The sequence below is a fragment of the Cyprinus carpio genome, chromosome B1, assembly GCF_018340385.1.
Source record: "Cyprinus carpio isolate SPL01 chromosome B1, ASM1834038v1, whole genome shotgun sequence".
Classification (NCBI taxonomy): domain Eukaryota; kingdom Metazoa; phylum Chordata; class Actinopteri; order Cypriniformes; family Cyprinidae; genus Cyprinus; species Cyprinus carpio.
In genome coordinates this window covers 24,220,470-24,237,983 of record NC_056597.1, presented here as the reverse complement: position 1 = coordinate 24,237,983, position 17,514 = coordinate 24,220,470, and the positions used below count along the sequence as shown (strand labels likewise).

The window sequence follows — 17,514 nt, the reverse complement described above, 5'->3', positions numbered from 1 at the left end:
CTGTACTGTATATATATATATATATATAGTAAAATAACATGTTTTTTTCTGAGCAACAACACTGATAAATAACCTTTTGTACAAGACACAACCTACGACTGCAAACACCAAACGAACCCGAACTAAAAAGGACGATGTTCATTTTGTAAATTCAGTGCCGCCTTTAGACTTAAGCCTCCTGAAATAAACCAACAGGATCAGGACAAACGCTTGTGTTCCTGCCAAGAAACAAAACAAGATCCAACCTTCTAATGTAATAACAGCTGGTTTAGTGGTAATTATACTATTATGACATATGAATAACTTCCACAGACTGCTGCTTCTGTCTCAGTTATGCAGCGCCACCTACTGGTGACGAATGGAACTCACAAATGAAGCATTTCATTCGGAAAAACACCACGACACCTACTGGTCACTGGTTATTACAGTCTTGAGGAATAAAACTGCTAGTCATGTTGATCAAAGACCTGACAGGGAGTCAAATTAAGTCACATTATTATTTCTATACATGTTTATTTTTTGCATAAACTTGCGTTTGTTGACAAGCATTGGCTCAGTGTTTGAAACCAGCAGGTCAATTGAACGATTAATATATGATTTAATATAAAAAAGTAACAGAGAAACTCACAAACGGAGGTTCCTCCACCAATGTTAAGTATATATACTGTAGACTTGATTGGAAACAAAAAAAACTCAGTTTACATTTTTTCTCACAGCAAGTGAGAGAAATGAACAAGCCACACATCTGAAAATAGCCAAGTCTGATCTTGTGGTTGATTGATAAGGAAGTTTCAGTCTACAGAGCTCACGATGTCTCAAAGAGCGCAGTGGCGCAACGCACTTCACACACTTCAACACTTACGAGACACGGACAGAATGCAGACAAGCCTCTGCTAGTTCCAGCTCAGTTCAAGTGCAATTTACACCTGATTAAATGAGACCTCACTGCCTTAATAGCAGTGTCCACTAAGGTAAGAATCACTGTTAATATTGCATATATAGTAGTGGATCACACAAGTTCATCGAAGACAAGAATGCATTCTGGGTTTAGGCTTTGGATGAAAGGTTTTGATCCACTTCAAATGTTGATTAGTTTAGTTAGGGATATGGGTTTGTAAAAATCATGTGCCTTGTTGAAGAGAGTTGTGGAATCCAGGGTAATTATAGCCAACCAAAATCAGAGAAGAGACCATTTAATTATTTCAAATGAACGTTAATGAAAAAAAAAAAAAAAAAAAAAAAAAAAAAAAAAAAAAAAAAAGGAAAAATTTAAATTGTTATTTTTTTGTCAAGACAACAAAACGAAAAAAAAAAAAAAAAAAAAAAAAAAAAAAAATTAAAAATAAAATAATGTTGTCTGTCAAGACGACAACATAAAATAAACAAAATAAATAAAAATTAAATAAATCAACTAAAACAAAAATAAAAACTATATTATTTTATATTACAAGAAAATGACAAAAAAAATTTTTAATTAAAATTACTTTACATTTTTTTACGAATTTTTAATTAAAAATAAAATGAAAAATATATTCAAAAATCAGAAAAAAAGACAATTTATTTCAAATGAACGTAAAAGGAAATAAAATGTAAAAAAAAAGTAAAAAGTAAAACTTTTTGTCAAGACAACAAAACAAAATAAATATAAAATAAATAAAAATTAAATAAATTAACTAAAATCAAAATTATATTTTATATTACAAGAAAATGACAAAAACACAACAAAAATTACTAAAACTAATTAAAAATAAAATAAAAAATGTAGCTAACTAAAATCAGAAAAAGAAAATGTAATTATTTGAAATGAATGTAAAAGGAAATAAAATGCAAAATAAAAAAGAAAAGGGAAAATAATTAAATAAAAATAATTATAAAATAAAATAACTAATAACTAAACTATGACATTTAAAAAAAAAAAAAAAAACTTTAACTAAAATGGTTATATAAATATATAACACTGGAGGAATTGCACAGAATTTTCCAACAATGGTTAAACGCTGCTCATATTTTCTTCAAAATAAATCAATAAATTCGAATACGTTGTCAAAATAGCATCATTTAAAAAAACACCTCTGCACTCAAAAGAGCCTAGACCTCATGAAGTCCCCTGATCACACACGATAAACAAAGTCAGTAGATCAATGCAGCACATGAATGAAGCACTATAAGCAAGCTATGCTTCGTTCCGTCCATTAATGTTGCAATCAAATCGAAAGGCAGAGTGTCAAGCTTAAACCCTCCCACTGATAGCTTAAAGCACAGAAACACTCCTCCTGTGAGTGTTTCCACTCCATCAGCGCCAAAGCTCTCAGATCTCTGACTCAATGCATGCAGGTCGACCAGAGCCTTGAAAGAAGGTAAGACACACTAACAAATCTCAACTGTAACTAATCTGTTAGACTCTAAAGAAACAGGCACAAAATCAGTCGTAGCAGAGAATTTAAGTTAGTTGAAACGCTTTCGTGGTTGCTGAACGCAAACGTGTTCTAGATGAGCAGCGCTGTAGGTGTGTTCGCGTGCCAGGAATGCATTATGGATGTGTGGAAACAGGTTGTGAATGGGAGGACAGCTGTGGGTGAGATAATCCTACGCCTTCGGGTCATAAAGGTAACATTCCTGCGATTCACTGTTCCTAGGAACATGCTCAGCATCACGTCGCATGACCTCTAGACTTCACCTGTGTTTGCTACTGCACTGCTAAAGGTGTTCACTCACTGATAAAGCACTGATGAGGTGTTCTGATAGACGCTTCCTATCTAAAGAGTCCCCTATCAGGTCTCTTCCGGCCACTAGATGCGGGTCTGTGGGATTTTCTGACTGTATTCTGGTCAGTTTGTGTGTCTGGTCACTTTCACATTTAAAGGGACAGTACACCTGAAAATTAATCAAGTCGTTCCAAACATGATTGAATTTCTTTATTTTGTTGAACACAAAAGACGATATTCGAAAAAATATCGGTAACCAAAAGATGACCATACCCTAAAAAAAAGTATACTTTAAGTATACTTCAAATCCATTATTGACACATCACTTAAGACTTACTGCTATTAAATTATAACTGAGCTTTATTTGAAGCTTTATTTCTTATATGATGTCTAAAATGTGTTTTTTGGTGAGTATTGTATGATCTCTGTATAATATCAGTCTTTAAATGAGAGATATTTAAAGTGTAGCTGAAGTATACTTCCACTTTAGCGCAATCAAATACACTTCAGTATATCTTTCATTGGACTTGAGCATAATTAAAGTGCATTTAGTACAAATGAGCAGTTCCAATTTATCAATACTAAGTATACAAAATAATATTCAGCTGCAGGGAATTTTTAATAGGCACATATATAAATAAGTAGTATTTAAAGTAGTATATAAATAGTATTTTTTATCCCATACTATGTAAGTCAATGGCTACACGCAGCTGCTAGGTTACCACAATTCTTCAAAATATCTTATTTTGTCTAGAAGTTTGAGTACTTGATGATTGATTGGGCTCATTGAAATGTTTATTATTTTTACATTTCTAAACTGTTTTAATCTGTGGGCGGGTGCACAAACTGCTTAGACTAGTCTTACTAGTTTTTCCTTTAAGACTGGTCATGACTTTTATAAATCAATGCAGACTGGTCTAATGTGAAACTGAAAAGACAGACTGATTAACCCTCGGTCGACTGCTAGTTGGTCAAACTAAAGTCACGTTAAGTCCTTAAAGGCACAGTTCACCTAAAAATGAATTATATCGATCCAAACCTGTATGAGTTTCTTTCTTCTGTTGAACAATTATTTTATCTGATGGGTACATGCTTCAGAATACATTCTTTTGTGTTGAGCAGAAGAAAAAAACTCAAACAGGTTTGGAACGATATAAGAGACCGAACTTTCATTTTTAGGTGAACTGTCCCTTTAAGTCTGTGGTTGTGTTTATGTAACCACACAATGTTTGTGCTCCCTTACAGTGTATTTTAGTAGAAGTAGTATAGTTTTTAATGCCGTATCAGCAACTGAGGCTACTTTCACGCCAAGAAACGAGTTACGAAATATATATATACAGTAACTTTAAAAATATAAACTATTAAAAAAAGGTAACACTTTAGTATAAGGACCAATTCTTAGTATTAACTACTTGCTTATTAGCATGCCTATTATTATATGCCTATATCACCTGTTTATTAGTACTTATGAAGTGTTTACATCCTAAATACCTAAACGTAACAACTACCTTATTATTAATACGCAGAAAATTAGGAGTTTAGTGAAGCAAAAGTCTGTTAATAGCGAGAATTGGACTTTAAAATAAAGTGACCCAAAAAAATAAAAAATACAGAGGTTTAAATTATGTTTTATATTACATATGACAATTCTAAAACCTTTCTGGTAAAACCTAAGGAGGTTTACTGAATAAAAATGTTGCCTACTTGCAGTCCAATAAAACATGTTTAATGCAAAGTCTTGTTTAATTAAATCATCGCCTTCCAGCAGAAATGCATGCATGTCCTTGATGACATCTGGTGACCTAAAGAGTGTTTTTATTCATGTAGTACCTGCTTTAAATAATGCAGAAAGTATTTGATGTGATTGAAAACAAAGCATTTCATAATGCTTCTGAAAAGAGGAAACTGTACGCGACTTCCTTGTTTTTTGGCCAGACAACAAACAGATGTGTTTCTCAAGCATAACGAAATGCTTTCCATGAACATGCACCGTGTGTTTCCGTGCAGACTGCATTGTGAACCAGCATTAATTTCACTAACTAAAAAAAAGGGGTTTAAAGGGGCAGCAGCCTAATTTAGTTCCTGCTGTCTGTGTCCTTATTGTTAATGAAATTACAGAAAAAAACAGTAATCTTGCAAAATGTTATTACAATATAAAATAATGGTTTCTATTTTAATATCCTTTAAGATATAATTTATTTCTGTGATGCACAGGGAAGGAGAAGGAAGAGAGGGGGATGCTGTATTTTTCAGCATCATTACTCCGTATAAGTGTCACATGATCTTCAGAAATCATAATAATATGCTGATTTATTATCAGAATTATCAACGTTGTGCTGCCAAATATATATTTTAGAAACTGTGATACTTTTTTCAGGATTCTTTGATGATTAAAAAGTTAAAAAGAACAGCATTTATTCAAAACATAAATCAATCACTTCTTGACAATTTAACACATCCTTGCTGAATAAAAGTTTTAATTTCTTTCAAAAAAAAGAAAGAATAAAAATGTACTGTCCCCAAACTTTTGAACTGTAGTGTATATTGTTAGAAAAGATTTCTATTTTAAATAAATGCGCTTCTTTTTAACTTTTTATTCATCAAAGAATCCTGAAAAAAAAAATGTATCACAGTTTCCAAAAAAATATAAAGTAAAATAAATCAGCATATCAGAATGATTTCTGAAGATCATGTGACACTGAAGACTGGAGTAATGATGCTGAAAATACATCTGCACATCACAGAAATAAATTAGATTTTAATGTATATTAAAACAGAAAAACGTTATTTTACATCATAATAATTTCCTGTATTTTTAATCAAATAAATGCAGCCTTGATGAGCAGAAGACACTCCTGTAAAAACATTAAAAATCATTCTGTTCCCAAACTTTTGACCGGTAGTGTGTATATAACTGTGCCACATATAGTCATGTGCTGTCTAAATGAACCCTGATGTGAATTTCTCACTGTATTTCCACACAGAACCGATGTCTACCCCAACGCCAAACCCCTCCAACCACACCAACTCCACCGTGTACCCCGGCGAGGGCATGCGCGTGCTGCAGATGGCGCTGACCGTGATCATCTTCATCGTGGGCGTCTCTCTAAACGCTCTGGTGGTCTGGGCGCTGGGGCTTCGGGTCTGGTGGCGCAACAGATGTGTGACCGGCGAAACGCAGAGCGCCGACAGCTTCCGCATCTACGTGGTGAACCTGGCGCTGGCGGACCTGGTGCTGCTGTTACGGACGCCGCTGATGCTACCCTACTTAGCGAATGGCTTCACTTGGACGTTGGGGGAGTCTGTGTGCAAGCTGGTGATTTATTTGCGATGCCTGGGGTTGTATGCGAGCGCGTTCTTGCTGTGCGCCGTCGCGGTGGAGCGCTGCTTGTGTCTGCTCAGACCAGTCTGGGCTCGACTGAGACGCCCTCGTTGGGTCGTGCCACTGGCTTGCACCGCAATATGGGTGTTAGCGGCGTGTTTTGCGGTTCCCTACATCCAAACAGCCAAAGTCATTCTCTGGGAAAACCGAGAGGCTTGCATTGAAAGCGATTTGAAAGGAGGACAAGCCTTAAATGTGTTGGAGACCGTCACGGGATTCTTGCTACCTTTGGTGATCTTCTTGGGTTGCAATATCGCCGTGATATTTTGCGCAAATAAAGCTGAGAGCGCAATGTCTTCCCCAACCTCGTCATCTGGGCCGGGTTACACGAGCCACCGTCTGAGCCGTCTCTATCGCGTGCTCTTCCTCACCATGCTCCTCTTCCTCACCTGCTGGGTGCCGTACTTCACCTGCCGCTTTCTGAGGGCCCTTTCTAACGAACGCCCCGACTGGAAGAAGATCAAAGAAGGAGCGATCGGCGCGGCGTACGTGGCGCTGTTTCTGGTCTACATAAAGAGCGCGCTCAACCCCGTCTTGTACGTGTTCGCGGCTCGCGGACTCGGCCGCACGGTTCGCGCCTCGCTGGTCTCGACGCTCGAGCACGTCTTCAACGAGGAGTCTTTGCGAAAAAAGTCTTTGCGGAGGAGGGACTCTGAGTTTTAGGATCTGCTTGTTTGACGGATGATGAACACTGACTACGAGCAGGAAACATGCACAGCATCTCAAGAGATTGACTGATATGATTGTTTTAGTCTCGGATTTGATTGTGATGCAATGCATTTAAGGAACTTAACAGCAAATGCAAGGCTTTCCTTCCTGTGACTAAAGGCTGGTCATTTCAAAGCATAAAGAATGTTCTGTTATATTATGCAGTAGAAATGTGCCCTACACTCTCAGGGAAAATAGGTACAAACGCTGTCACTGTGGCGGTGCACTTTAGTACCTTTTAGATACTGATATGTACACTTTAAGTACTAATTTGGTACCAATATGGACTTTTTAGGTGCACCTTCTGAACAGGTACCGCTCCCCCAGTCACAGCTTTTGTACCTTTTTTCCCCTGAGAGTGTACACAGAAATTTTTCACCCAGATTATAAACAAAACAATCTCTTGGATTTAATTGTGATGCATTGTATTTAAGGAACGTAACGGCAAACGCAAGGCTTTCCTTCCTTTGACTAAAGGCTGGTCATTTCAGGCTTAAATTAAGCATTAATAATGTTCTCTTATATTATGCAAAACAAATGTGCCCTAAGACAAAAAAAAAAAAAAGGTACAAAAGCTGTCACTGTGCCAGCACCTTTTCAAAAGGTGAACTTTGTACCTTTTTGTGTCATGTTTGGTCGTTTTGTTACAAGTGTGAACGCGTCCTTAGATACTACTTTGTACATCGCAGGCACTGATTTGGTACAAATATGGACTTTTTAAGTACTTTCTGATGGGGTACCGCTCCCCCAGTGACAGCTTTTGTACCTTTTTTTCTGAAAGTGTACATAGAAACATTTAAAACAAGTGCCATTATGTTACTAATATGTTTGCTTTAATATTGGATTTAATTGTATTGCATTATAGCACTTGCATTTTAGGAACTTAAGAGCAAATGAAAGTCTTTCCTTCTAGAAGCTGGTCATTTAAGGGTTAAATTAAGCATAACTACTATTATGCAGTAGAGATGTCCCCTACATAGAAAGTTTTCACCCAGATTATTAGCAAGACATTTAAAACAAAAGTTCAGACATCAAACCAAACATGACACGTCTTAATCTTACAGATTAAGATGAATTTGATGATCAAATTACCAGACAGCAGCGAAATCAGTGAAATCTGAATCCCAGCGCTTGATATTGCAGCATTAATGCATGACAAATATGTTATTTTCTGTGTCTAGATCTCAATGCAAACTTGTGGTTTTCAAATAAACAAGCAGTTGCTTTGTTTTTCAGCCGTCGTCTGTGTGTAAAGTTTAGTTTCTTTGTCTGAGATGGTCAGTCCAGGGCTGTGTCTCTGTGAGCTGCTTGCACTGCGTCCACCTGTTTATGTGCGAGCTCCAGAAAGGCCCTCACATCCTCGAGGACGGGAGCCGTGTGAAGCGCTCGGACCACCGCCGGAGGATCAGGGACCATCTTCATGAGGTGCTCCTGGAGGACCAAACACACAGGATTCAGTCAAACACGGTTTATGAAATCAAGTTAAGAGATTTTATGAATTAATTGAAAGGAAAGCAATGCATCAGTCTCATGAGTTCATATATATATATATATATATATATATATACTATATATATATATATATATATATATATATATATATCTAGTATATATATATATATACACACACACATATATATACACACACACACATATATATTAGGGCTGGTGGCCCCCCCCGTATCGGCGTTAACGTGCCTGCGTTAACGTGAGACTCTTAGCGGGGCGATAAAAAAAAAAATATCGCCATTAAATCTATTCTCAAAGTTGGGTTGGGAGCTGGGTCCTATACTAACGCAAGCTATGATGACTTTCACCAGTGATAGTTTAGCAACTGTAGGGGGGCGAGAACGAGTCTTTGAACCTGTGTGTAAGCCCATACTGAGAATGGTACCAAACTTCCCAAAAAAACCTTCGACAAGACTCACCGCCTGTTTCCACACATACTGACCGGCTGCAGTGCGTATGCAGTCCGTGTGTGTGTGGGGTTTCTCAATTGTGCTTTCACACAGGACGCGTTTTGAGGTCCCGCTACTGATCCGCGGCTGTTTAGGTAGTCCACAAACACAACATTTGTTCATTATTCTATATTTCAAACCATGTAAAAAAAAAAAAATGTGACTCTTATCACAGACCAGTAACAGTCTTACATAATCATAAACATTAGTTTAAACTTAATAAATACAAACAACATATTATTCATGCATTTGACTTCTAGGTTTGTATAATAAGTTTCTCAAGCAAGCGGCAAAATATTTAAACACAACAATAAGCCTACTTTTCTTGTTGGGATATCGCAAATATTTAAAATTAAAGCACCGCTGACAGAAACAGTCGACTCTCGTGCCTTTTGCATTTTAAATCTTTATTACAAGCAATCGCACGATTCTTAATGAACTTTGTTTTTTTCTGCTTCCCATAAAAGTGCCTAGGCCTATATCATGTTGCCTCGTTTATCTAAAGGTGCTCTTTTTTTCTTGTTTTAAAAATAGCCAAAACCCATGTGTTTTGCGTGTGAAAAACAGTAGGCTTTAATTAGTATACATTTTATTGGTGAAATTACTGCATTTCCGTGTCAATCCATGTTAATTTTTACCGCGAACAATGCGCTGTCACTTTAATTCAGAGCATGCAGCACAGCAAAAATAGACTCGGTACGTAAACGCGATTTTTGCCTGGCACTGCTGCAGACGCAGCACCTGCTCCTTGGAACGCACTGACGGACCACAACCCGACGTGAACCCTGGGAAAATCCGGTCTAATTATGCGTGTGCGTAAAAAAAAATAAAAATAAAAAAATGCAACGCATACGCACTGCAGACGGAGTATGTGTGAAACAGGCGTAAGTTTGTTTGCAAACTTGGTGCAATGCGGATGAGGTTTACTGTAATAGTTCTTCCAGTCTCAAAGCACCACCTAAACACAAAGCATCCCTTAATGCGAAGATGCCGGGACCAAGCAATGTTAGCGCAGGGGAAGAGTCTGCGTCCTCAAAACTACTACAGCACAGCTCTATCAGCTACTAAGCTCTACTGGAACATAATTTTAATGCCTTCGGCAGAATTCCAATGAGCCATTTTAATCTAGATTAATTCCAAGATTTCAGTGAGATTAATCTAGATTAAAAAAATTAATCTATGCCCACCACTAATATACATATATTAGTATTTTAGATTAGAAGTCTTGTCTTCTGAGAAATGTGACCCTGGAGCACAAAACCAGTCATTTTTGGTTTGTTAGGAGGACAATATTTGAAAATCTGGAATCTGAGGGAGCAAAAAAATCTAAATATTGAGAAAATCATCTTTAAAGTTGTTCAAATGAACGTAAGTTCTTAACATGCATATTACTGATCAAAATTAAGTTTTTTGATACATATTTTACGGCAGGAAATGTACAAAATATCTTCATGGAACATGATCTTTACTTAATATCCTAATGATTTTTGGCATAAAAGAGAAATCTATAATTTTAACCCATACTATGTCTTTCTGGCTATTGCTACAAATACATCCCAGCGACTTCAGACTGCTTTTGTGGTGCAGGGACACATATTTATTAAAATTAAGTGAGCTGATGTTTAAAACAAGGACCAAAATCAACCAGTTGAGTCCGAAAAATCTTAATTCAAAGGGAAAGCAGGTTGTCCTTCCCAAATGATAGATATTCCTTCTTGTTTTAATCATAAAGTCACTTCATTTTGCTCAGAAAACAAGATTAATCTTATCTTCATTTTGCAACTTAAGTAAATGCATCTTGATTTAAGGATGTTTAAATATTTCTCATAGAAAAGCAAGACAAAATGCTCAAGATATTCATTTTTTCTGCAGTGAATCCAACATTTATTGCCTTTTTTGACTTTAAAGAATTTAAGAGTTCCTGCTATGATTTAAAACCTTTTAATGCAACTAACACCAAAAACAAACATTCATTTATTTAACTCCAAACAAAAACAAAAAGCAACCATACAAAATCTGAAACCCAGAAACACACTCACAACAATTAACAAAAGCATATTGTGAATCACTTGCACAACATTTCCAACAACTACCCTGTTCAGTGTTGAAAGCACTTTTCCTGAAAGCATTGCATCAAGTCTGTCTGTAACTCTGTTATTGTTCTTATAAGGTGAAGGCAGGTTTCTCAACATGTGTTTTTGGTTCTTTACACACTATTGCAGAAGTCTGCAACCTTTTGGGCATGAAATGCCATTTTTAATTTTTCTGGTTAACCACTGTGCCAATATGCATATTTTATAATTATCAAATGTTCCGATAAAAATCTGTATTTGATTATCATACAAATAATGCAGATTGCAGACCTATAAATCATTAAGGCTTTAAGGCTAATTTGTCAGTACCGTTTCATCGATTAACAGAGACACCTTAATACAAAACACTTCTTGTGGTCATAGTCAAAACCAAAAGTGAATACCAAAGCGATAAAATCAAGCTTGATATTACTCCGATCGCAACCAAATGAACAAAACAACTCAACGGTTATCTTATTCCGGAGAAATGTCACTAGAATACGTCCCATTTCAACCAAACTCAATGCAACGCAACAATCCTGTTTTAATTAAAAGCAGCAAACAAATGGAATCCCATTTCCACCACGGAATAAAAAAATGGAAAAGATAATAGACGTGTTATATCACAATTAAAATGTTTTCTTTGCAATTCTGAGAAAAAAAAACTGTGAGATGTAAACTCAGAAATGTGCAATTCTACATTCATAACAAGCAATTCTGAGAAAGAAAGTCCGAAATGCAAGATATAAACTGATAATGCAATGCAAAATTGCATTGTAAATTCACAATTTTGTGAAAAAAAGTCACAACTGCAAATTGCGTGTTTATAATATGAAGTCCAAGATATGCACTCATAATTGCAAAGAAAAAAAATTGCAAAACTTGTCTGAATTGTAAGATTAAAAAGTCACAACTTTAACATTATTTTTTTATTCCATGGTGTTAACAAAACGTCAGACCTGAAAGATATAAACTTGTAGTTGCAAGAAAAAGTCAGAATTGTGAGATAAAAAGGTGCAAATTTTTATTTATTTTATTGCGTGGTAGAAATTGACTTCTATAGTAAACAAATACTAAAGATTAACTAATAAAGAAAAACTAATATTTTTACGGTAATTGCTTAACTGTCAAAGAAATGAATTTATGATGCAAACAAAGTTAGGTCCTATGAACAAAACCGTTCTCTGTAGGTAAAACCTAACCTGAAAATTTGACTTTGTGCTTGAATACGAGTTCTTCAAAGTACAGTGAGTAATCTGGACTGTGGTTAGTGTGATGTACCTGTAGCGTCGGCTCGCTGGCCGGGCGAGACGGTAAAGCAGGAAGACGCAGGACCGTCTGTTCTGACAGCTGGAGAAACTGGAACAGATCAGAGTCAAACACCAGGATTAAACCGTCTCTGGCTGTTCAGGTGAAACCATCAAACCTGTACCAACCTCACGTGCCTTGTCCTCTTCCTCTTCTAGTTTGTGTCTCATTATCCTGCATTTCTCCTCCAAACCATCCATCTGCACCTCCATCTCCTCCAGCGTGCTAACAATCGAACGCACGTTCTCCTGAACACACAAAGGGTTAATGAACAGCTGATCAGCTTAATTAATTCATGCTCGTTCATCCAGGGTTTCTGCAGGATTTTTAAGCTCGAATTTAAGACCTGCAGAAAATAATACATTGTATGGGTCACAATTATACATTTCTCTTTTATGCCAAAAATCATTAGGATATTAAGTAAAGATCGTGTTCCATGAAGATATTTAGTAAATTTCCTACCGTAAATATATCAAAACTTAATTTTTTATTAATAATATGCATTGCTAAGAACTTCATTTGGACAACTTTAAAGATGATTTTCTCAATATTTAGATTTTTTTGCACCCTCAGATTTTAAAATATTGTCCTCCTCACAAACCAGACATCAATGAAAAGCTATATATATTCAGCTTTCAGATGATGCATGAATGTAAATTTAAAAAAATGGACCCTTATGACTGGTTTGTGGTCCATGGTCACATATAAAAGTCAAACTTGTCCAGTATTTATTGTGTCTTTTTGCAAAGCATTCTGTTGCAGCTGAATAACATGAGGTACAGAAACTGAAATTAAAAGTTTAAAAACACTGCATAGTTTTCTTTTCATAAATAAAATATAGATTAATTGCATTGGTCAGAACAAAAACATCATATATTCTCTGTCTTTCATATACCCCCCCCCCCCCCCCCCCCCATCACCCCCAAAAAAAAAAAAAAAAAAAAACCCCCCCCCCCCCCCCCCCCAAGGAAAAAAAAAAATGCAAATCTGGTAAAAAATATAATTTAAAACCTATTTCTCTGTCTTTAATATAACTTTCATATTTAATGAAAATGTAGCCTTTTGAAGTTTAATCGTCACATTAAGCCATAGTGCAAATCTGGTCCCAAATTTAAGACCTCTTGAATTTATAATTAAGACGTTTTATGACTTTCTGTCATCACCTCTAGAGCCTCAAGCGACTTCCTGCCGTGCTCGGACCTCTTCCTCTCTGCTCTGAACTGATGGGACACATGCATAATGTCTCCAGGTTTCCTCGGGGGAACAGAGAGCTGTGCACACTTAGCCAGGAACCTAAGAAAACAAAGAGTTCTGCGCCTGAAATGCTTTTGAAAAAACAAAAGGAGACATTTGGCCGAGTGTCTCTTACTGATCTCTGAGGAGGTTGAGATGCTTCTGCGATTCTTCTTTTTCTTTGCTTTTCAGAGCCAGTACAGACCTGAGTCGAAAGCATGCAAGAACACTCAGACCGTGATGATGAAGCACTCTGCACGCACATGTATTTATTACGCAACACGTTACTCACAGCATGGACAAACCCAGCATGTTCTCCAGAGCCAGCAGGGAAGATTTGGCCAGCGGCTTCCAGTTTCCCTTATTCTTACTCCTTCCAGCCATCCCTGAGGCGTTAAAAGAACATCAGACGAGAAAAAAGACCACAACAGATATTACATTCAGACATTATACAGAATTTTAGATAATTCTGTCATCATTTGATGTGATCTCAAACCTCATTCATACATTCACAACAAATCTTCATAATTAATTTTCATTCGAATTAACGATCAATTGTTCAATAAACATGTTTTTTACTTAAATGCAGCATTTGGAAATACTATCATTAACTGAATCAGCTTTATATATATATATATATAATATATATAGATATATATATATATATATATATATATATATATATATACACACACATATATTTTTTGTCATTTTCAGTATTTTTTGTATGTCTATAGTTTGTGTTAATTTTATTTCAGTTTTAGTTTGATTTTGTAGTGCATTAAACTAAATGTTGAAATAAGCTTTTAACGTTTTATTTTATTTCAAGTCACAAAAATGTGTTTTTTATGGTTCTAATTACAGTTTTAGTTAACTATAACAATCCTGCTACAATCTAAATATTAATTTTACAGAAACATACTTAATAAATACCTCTAATTATAGTTTACTCCATGCATAAATGATAATTCAAGAGTATTTAAATAAATTAACGTTATAACGTATATTAAAAAAATAAAGCTTTTTTATTTTTTTTCAAGAAAGATTTATTTTACGGATTGAACAATATTTCCAACATTACTTTTGACTTTGCATTTTAAATTCTAATGTTTAATGTGTGAACAGTGCAATAGTAGATATATTCGAACTTCCTGAAGCCCATTTGATTTGGTTTTTAATGATATTCGGTGATTAATAATTTCAATTTCACTTGTATGGACTGTTATGATGCACTTCTTGAAGCCTCTGTTTTTACTTCCACTGCATGATAAAAATAAAAATAAACATTCTGCTCTTCGTCTTCTGTTTTACCGAAGAAAGAACATCATACGAGTTTGAAACAACACGTGTGTGTTAGAAAATAACGACAATTTACATTTTCAGAGAAAAGAGGACACAGAGGCTTTTCATAAGGCCGTTGTTTTGTTTGGCAAACCTCCAGAGAGAAGCAACGAATGCGTTTCAGAAAAACCTCACCTTACGCAACGAGTCTGCGAGTGCATTCAAGTACAGACATCTCCCATCATTTCTCAACTCACCGCTGCGTTTGTTCGACGGCTCCGGATGTGGGCCCTCAGCTCGGGGTTTGGACCTCTGGAAGAAAGCGCTGAGCATGTTTATACTCATGCATCATATTTGTTGAATGATATCTAATACTTGTTTCTTGTTACTTGTTTATTTAACAATAAATTAAGCATGATTACATGAAAGTAGTCCTAAGCCAAACCCTAGTAAGTACATGTGATTAAAATTACTCAGTACTTAAATATGTACAACTACTACACCTTAAAATAAAGTTTAACCCATAAATAATATACATAAAGAATTTATACGTTTAAAATATTAATATAAATAATATATTGTTTTATACATTTTTAATAAAAATGGCTAAGTAAATAAATATATGATGAATATTATTTTTATTTTTTTTATCAGTGTGTCTCACTTTATCAGTGTTGTGTGTGTTCCTGTCTGTGGCTCTTCTGGGGCCCCGTGTGGAGGCCCTCCCTGACCCTCGGGCTGGTTTCATCACGAAGAGCTGCACAGAAAACATCAAAACTCAGTCAGAGACGGTAAGTGTGCAAAACCTTAAGCTAATATTTCAAACCAGTTTCTGAACAGTAAGATTTTTCATGTTTTTAAAGAAGTCTCTTCTGCTCAGCAAGCCTGCATTTATTTGATCCAAAGTACAGCAAAAACAGTAAAATTCTGAAATATTTTTACTATTTAAAACAGCTGTTTTCTATGTGAATCTCTGTTAAGCTGTAATTTATTTCTGTGATGTGCAGCTGTATTTTCAGCATCATTACTCCAGTCTTCAGTGTCACATGATCTTCAGAAATCATTCTAATATGATGATCTCCTGCTCAAAAAAACAAAAACATTTATTTTTATTATTATTATTGTTGAAAACAGCGGAGTTGAATGTTTTCAGGTTTCTTTATGAATAGAAAAGAACAGCATTCATCTGAAATAATCTTTCGTAACATTATGAACGTCTCCATCATCACTTTTGATCAACTTAAAGCATCCTAGCTAAACAGAAGCATTAATTTCTATCATTTATTTCCCCCAAAAAATTAAATAACAAAATATAAATTATACAGACTCCAAGTTTTTGAATGGTATAGTGTATAAACTTTTTATTTCAGATAAATGCTGATCTTTGGACCTTTCTATTATAAAAATTCTAATAATAATTCCAAAAAAATATGTTTCTCGAGCAGCAAATCATCATATTATTATGATTTCTGAAGATCATATGACACTGAAGACTGGAGTAATGATGCTGAAAATACAGCTTAATAAATTAATGACAAATTAAAAAAAATATAAACACAGAAAACAACACATAAAAAAAACTAAAAAAAATAGTAAAAATATTTTACAATATTAGTGATTTGCTGTATTTTGGATTAATAACGCAGGTTTGATGAGCAGAAGAGACTTCTTTAAAAACATGAAAAATCTTACTGTTCAGAAACTGTTGAGTGCTAGTGTAGCTCTCTTTAAAGACTGTAGAAAGATCACAAATGATAAACAAACCAGTGACGATCACAGCATCACAGTGTATTGTTGTTGTGGATAATGCTAATTTTTTAGCTAACGTATGCAGAGCGGTTATGACAGTATTATTTGTATGCCGTGGTATTCTTTATAGTATTATGGTATATGAATATGGTAAACAGAAAAGAGGGGTCAATAGATTTTACTAAGTATAAAGTAAAAGAGAGCGACGCGTCGCGTCAAATCTAAGTTACTAGCTTTGTTTGTTTATAACGGAAGCCATTAGTTTTTTTTGTCGCGTCGCTCGCAGTATAGAAACAGCATCTGCTATTAACAATAAGACACAATAAAACTAACAAGAAAAACAAAAAAACAATAACGATAACCTTAAAACAATAAAACAACCAAAATTAACGCTAATTAATCGTCTGTGTATACAGACCGCGTCTTCTTCTGTACTCACCAGATTCGCGCCACACGGTTCAAAGTGCGCGAACTAAAGTGCGCATGCGCTGACGTTTCCCTTTTAACTTAATGAACGTACTCGTTCATACATTAAATATTACATTTTTAAATAAAAATGCATTTGTATTAAATAAAATAGAGTAGACCGGAAGCTTATTTTTGCTCCGGAATAAAAAAAATATTAAAAAATTGTTATTTTGACTTTTTTCTCACATTTCTGAGTTCTTAGCTGGCAGTTTAAAAAAAAATAATTTCTTAAAAAAAAAGTTTATAATTTCTAGGCCTAAACTAGCAATTCTGAGAAGAAGAGTCTTAATTATGAGATATAAACTCACAACTGCGAGAGAAAAAATAAAGTATAAAAAAAACATTACTGCGAATTTTTGTTTTATTCTATAGCGGAAAAAAAAACAGAACTGTGAGATATAAATCCAGATTTCAGAGAAATAAAAGTCAGAATTGAGAGATTGTGAGAGTTCTGAATTCTGATGCAGAACTATGCTATGCTTCATGTACAAAATTCAACATAAACTGCAAAGAAATCATGTTTATTTGTCTCACATATTGTCATCAATACATCTTTAACATTAATAAAAAATAAATAAATAAACAAACAGATTTCCAAGAATACCTTTCTTTTTTTTATTAGTATTATTTTATTCCATAACAGTAACAAA

The 17,514-nt window shown here is 35.0% G+C and overlaps 2 protein-coding genes across 5 annotated transcripts; one reads left to right on the top strand and one right to left on the bottom strand.

The window, feature by feature from the left end:
• The first annotated feature begins 820 nt into the window (after positions 1–820).
• LOC109068840 (C3a anaphylatoxin chemotactic receptor-like) lies at positions 821–8,030 on the top strand. Of its 2 annotated transcripts, none has more exons than XM_042717048.1 (2): positions 821–971; positions 5,690–8,030. In XM_042717048.1, exon 2 carries the CDS (start codon positions 5,695–5,697, stop codon positions 6,748–6,750), a length of 1,056 nt encoding a protein of 351 aa, XP_042572982.1. In that variant the 5' UTR covers positions 821–971; positions 5,690–5,694; the 3' UTR covers positions 6,751–8,030. The 2 variants fall into 2 exon arrangements, with proteins under 2 accessions (XP_042572982.1, XP_018941108.1); XM_019085563.2 differs by lacking the exon at positions 821–971 and adding an exon at positions 2,086–2,357.
• Positions 7,607–16,891, bottom strand: LOC109045555 (centromere protein Q). Of its 3 annotated transcripts, none has more exons than XM_042717049.1 (9): positions 16,836–16,891; positions 15,312–15,404; positions 14,905–14,959; positions 13,659–13,752; positions 13,503–13,571; positions 13,297–13,426; positions 12,262–12,381; positions 12,107–12,184; positions 7,607–8,226 (listed from the first exon to the last, which is right to left on the bottom strand). In XM_042717049.1, exons 2-9 carry the CDS (start codon positions 15,393–15,395, stop codon positions 8,074–8,076), a joined length of 783 nt encoding a protein of 260 aa, XP_042572983.1. In that variant the 5' UTR covers positions 15,396–15,404; positions 16,836–16,891; the 3' UTR covers positions 7,607–8,073. The 3 variants fall into 3 exon arrangements, with proteins under 3 accessions (XP_042572983.1, XP_042572985.1, XP_042572984.1); XM_042717051.1 differs by lacking the exon at positions 16,836–16,891 and adding an exon at positions 16,371–16,714 and having other exon boundaries at positions 15,312–15,406; XM_042717050.1 differs by lacking the exon at positions 16,836–16,891 and adding an exon at positions 16,412–16,714.
• Between the last annotated feature and the right edge of the window lie 623 nt (positions 16,892–17,514).

Coding starts and splice junctions, on each gene's coding strand:
- LOC109068840 (XM_042717048.1), top strand. CDS start 5,695: ATGTCTACCCCAACGCCAAACCCCTCCAACCACACCAACTCCACCGTG.
- LOC109045555 (XM_042717049.1), bottom strand. CDS start 15,395: ATGAAACCAGCCCGAGGGTCAGGGAGGGCCTCCACACGGGGCCCCAGA. Junction 13,572..13,658: donor ATGCTGGGTTTGTCCATGCT/GTGAGTAACGTG, acceptor CTTTCGACTCAG/GTCTGTACTGGCTCTGAAAA. Junction 13,427..13,502: donor CTCAACCTCCTCAGAGATCA/GTAAGAGACACT, acceptor TTGTTTTCTTAG/GTTCCTGGCTAAGTGTGCAC.